The sequence below is a fragment of the Primulina huaijiensis genome, chromosome 11 (genome assembly GCF_012295235.1).
Source record: "Primulina huaijiensis isolate GDHJ02 chromosome 11, ASM1229523v2, whole genome shotgun sequence".
Lineage (NCBI taxonomy): Eukaryota > Viridiplantae > Streptophyta > Magnoliopsida > Lamiales > Gesneriaceae > Primulina > Primulina huaijiensis.
In genome coordinates this window covers 11,425,244-11,427,491 of record NC_133316.1, presented here as the reverse complement: position 1 = coordinate 11,427,491, position 2,248 = coordinate 11,425,244, and the positions used below count along the sequence as shown (strand labels likewise).

At 38.2% G+C, this 2,248-nt stretch overlaps 1 protein-coding gene across 1 annotated transcript; it reads right to left on the bottom strand.

The window, feature by feature from the left end:
• Nucleotides 1–330: 330 nt before the first annotated feature.
• Nucleotides 331–2,034, bottom strand: LOC140988381 (uncharacterized). The gene is made up of 2 exons (XM_073457401.1): nucleotides 1,173–2,034; nucleotides 331–1,127 (listed from the first exon to the last, which is right to left on the bottom strand). Exons 1-2 carry the CDS (start codon nucleotides 2,032–2,034, stop codon nucleotides 331–333), a joined length of 1,659 nt encoding a protein of 552 aa, XP_073313502.1.
• Nucleotides 2,035–2,248: the final 214 nt, after the last annotated feature.

The window sequence follows — 2,248 nt, the reverse complement described above, 5'->3', positions numbered from 1 at the left end:
TGCCTAAAACGCATAAAATAATTAAACGTACATTAATGAAATAAACATGCTAAATTACCACTTCTTAAATAAGTCTTTATTAACTTAGCTCAATACTCCATCTCCAGTCCGGCCTCACTTATTTAACTAAAAAGGCGACAATTAAACTACTACGTAAAATAAAACAAATTTAAAGAAAAGAATTTAAATACTCATGAAATAAAAAAAAATCATTTTAATTTAAAATACTAGAAATTATGCATGACTTATACGCAGTCCAAGTTACGGGTTCTACAGAATCAATCTCAAAATGACGTTACATTTCAAAAAATTTGAATCCTGAAATCACAATTACGTTGTAAGATATATGTTGCGTGGCCATTCATTTTCTTCCGGAACAGGGTAAACAGTCTCTGAGTAAGCCATGCACCATGACATCGTAGAATAGTACTCTGAACACAGATCATATATCTCAATCTTCGCTAACCAACTGGCTGCAATGGCATGAGCACATGGAATTCTATCAATATCAAATACTCGACATGTGCATCTTTTTGATTCCAGGTCCACTATGGCCGAATGTCCACGGTCCCTAACATCAAACTCCAGACGACCTAATTCAAAAACTTGCATTCCCTGGGCATCAGTGAATCGGCTACGAAAAATCCCCTCGATGGCAGGGGTCAGGTTAGTGTTACTTGCAATTGATGCGTGGCGATATCGGGCAAACCAACATGAGGCCAGTTTCTGCAAAGAATCTAAAAGTACAATGATTGGCAGCTTCCTTTCTTCAAGTAATCTAGCATTGATCGACTCAACCCCGTTTGTCGTCATAATATTGTAACGGGTCTTTGGACAATATGCTCGAGTCCATCTATCAAGTGAATCTCTCTCGTACAAAAATTGCGCTGCCTCAGGATATCTATTCCTAAATTCATTGTATGTATTATCAAACTCGAAAGGCTTATAAATTTTTGCAATGTGCAAAAACATTTCGGTTGCACCCTTCTTTTTGCATTTAGTTTTCAAGTTTTGGGATAAATGCCACGTACAATGACCATGATGCGCATTTCTATATACAGTAGAAACCGCATTTATGATTCCTTGATGCCTGTCTGAAATTATCACCAATTCATCCTCGTCTGGTACTACTTATAACAACTTCGTCAAAAACCAACTCCAAGAAGAAGTACACTCGACATCTACGATTCCCCACGCCAAAGGATATTGGTGATAATTTCCATCTTGTGCCGATGCCACCAGTAAAACACCATTATACTTGCCCCTCAACCACGTACCATCAATTGATACAACTTTCCGCATACTTCGATCTCCTCTGACACATGCACCAAAGGCAACAAACATATACTTGAATCGATTTTCCTCGTCGACAAAAATGTCTGTTATGCTTCCTCGATTCATCTGCTCAACCATGTGCAAATAACAAGTCAATAAAGCAAAACTCTTCGTAGGATCACCTTTCAACATATTGTCTGCTAGTTCTTGCCCTTTCCAAGCCTTGTAGTATGATATATCAGCATTCATACTATTGCGCATCATCGCCATCACCGCTTTCGGTACAATTGGCACTGGATGACCTTGGAAATTATCCACCAACATATCACGAACAACAGCAGAACTCGCTCCACGGATTTTTTTTCGTCTCACAGTCAAACCACATGTGTGTGTATTGCAATAGGTCCGAACAGAAAATGCATGTGAATCATTCCTAATCTTTGATGTCCAGATTCTCCACTTACAATCAGACACTACACATTTTACGGCATACACTTTTTGGCTACTTTTAACCGTCTCAAAGTCAAAGCAAGCTTCCAAACTTATTCGAATTATCTCTTTTTTCACTGCTTCTCGGTTTGGAAATTCTTGACCAACAAACAAGTTTGAACCATCAGTGAATGAAAATGTGTCATTATCAATATTCACATCCGCAACCAAATTTGCGTCAACACTTGCAACAAGATTTGCCTCGACATCGTTTGCGTCATTACGTGCTTCATCATATAACTCGTCTGTGTTACTACGATCCACATGCATGGCACATCCACGTTATGTGCTTCGTCGAAAAAGTCAGTGATGTTATTACAATCCACAGAAACAATATTCAAGTGAAAATAATCATCAAAATGTCTCTGTTCGATAAAATTGCAATTGTTTTCGTGCACATTATCAAAAACATCAACAGAAGCAGCACGTTCAATTTCAACTTGAAGCACTGGCCTACTTCTCGGACAACCAAGATAAAAATATG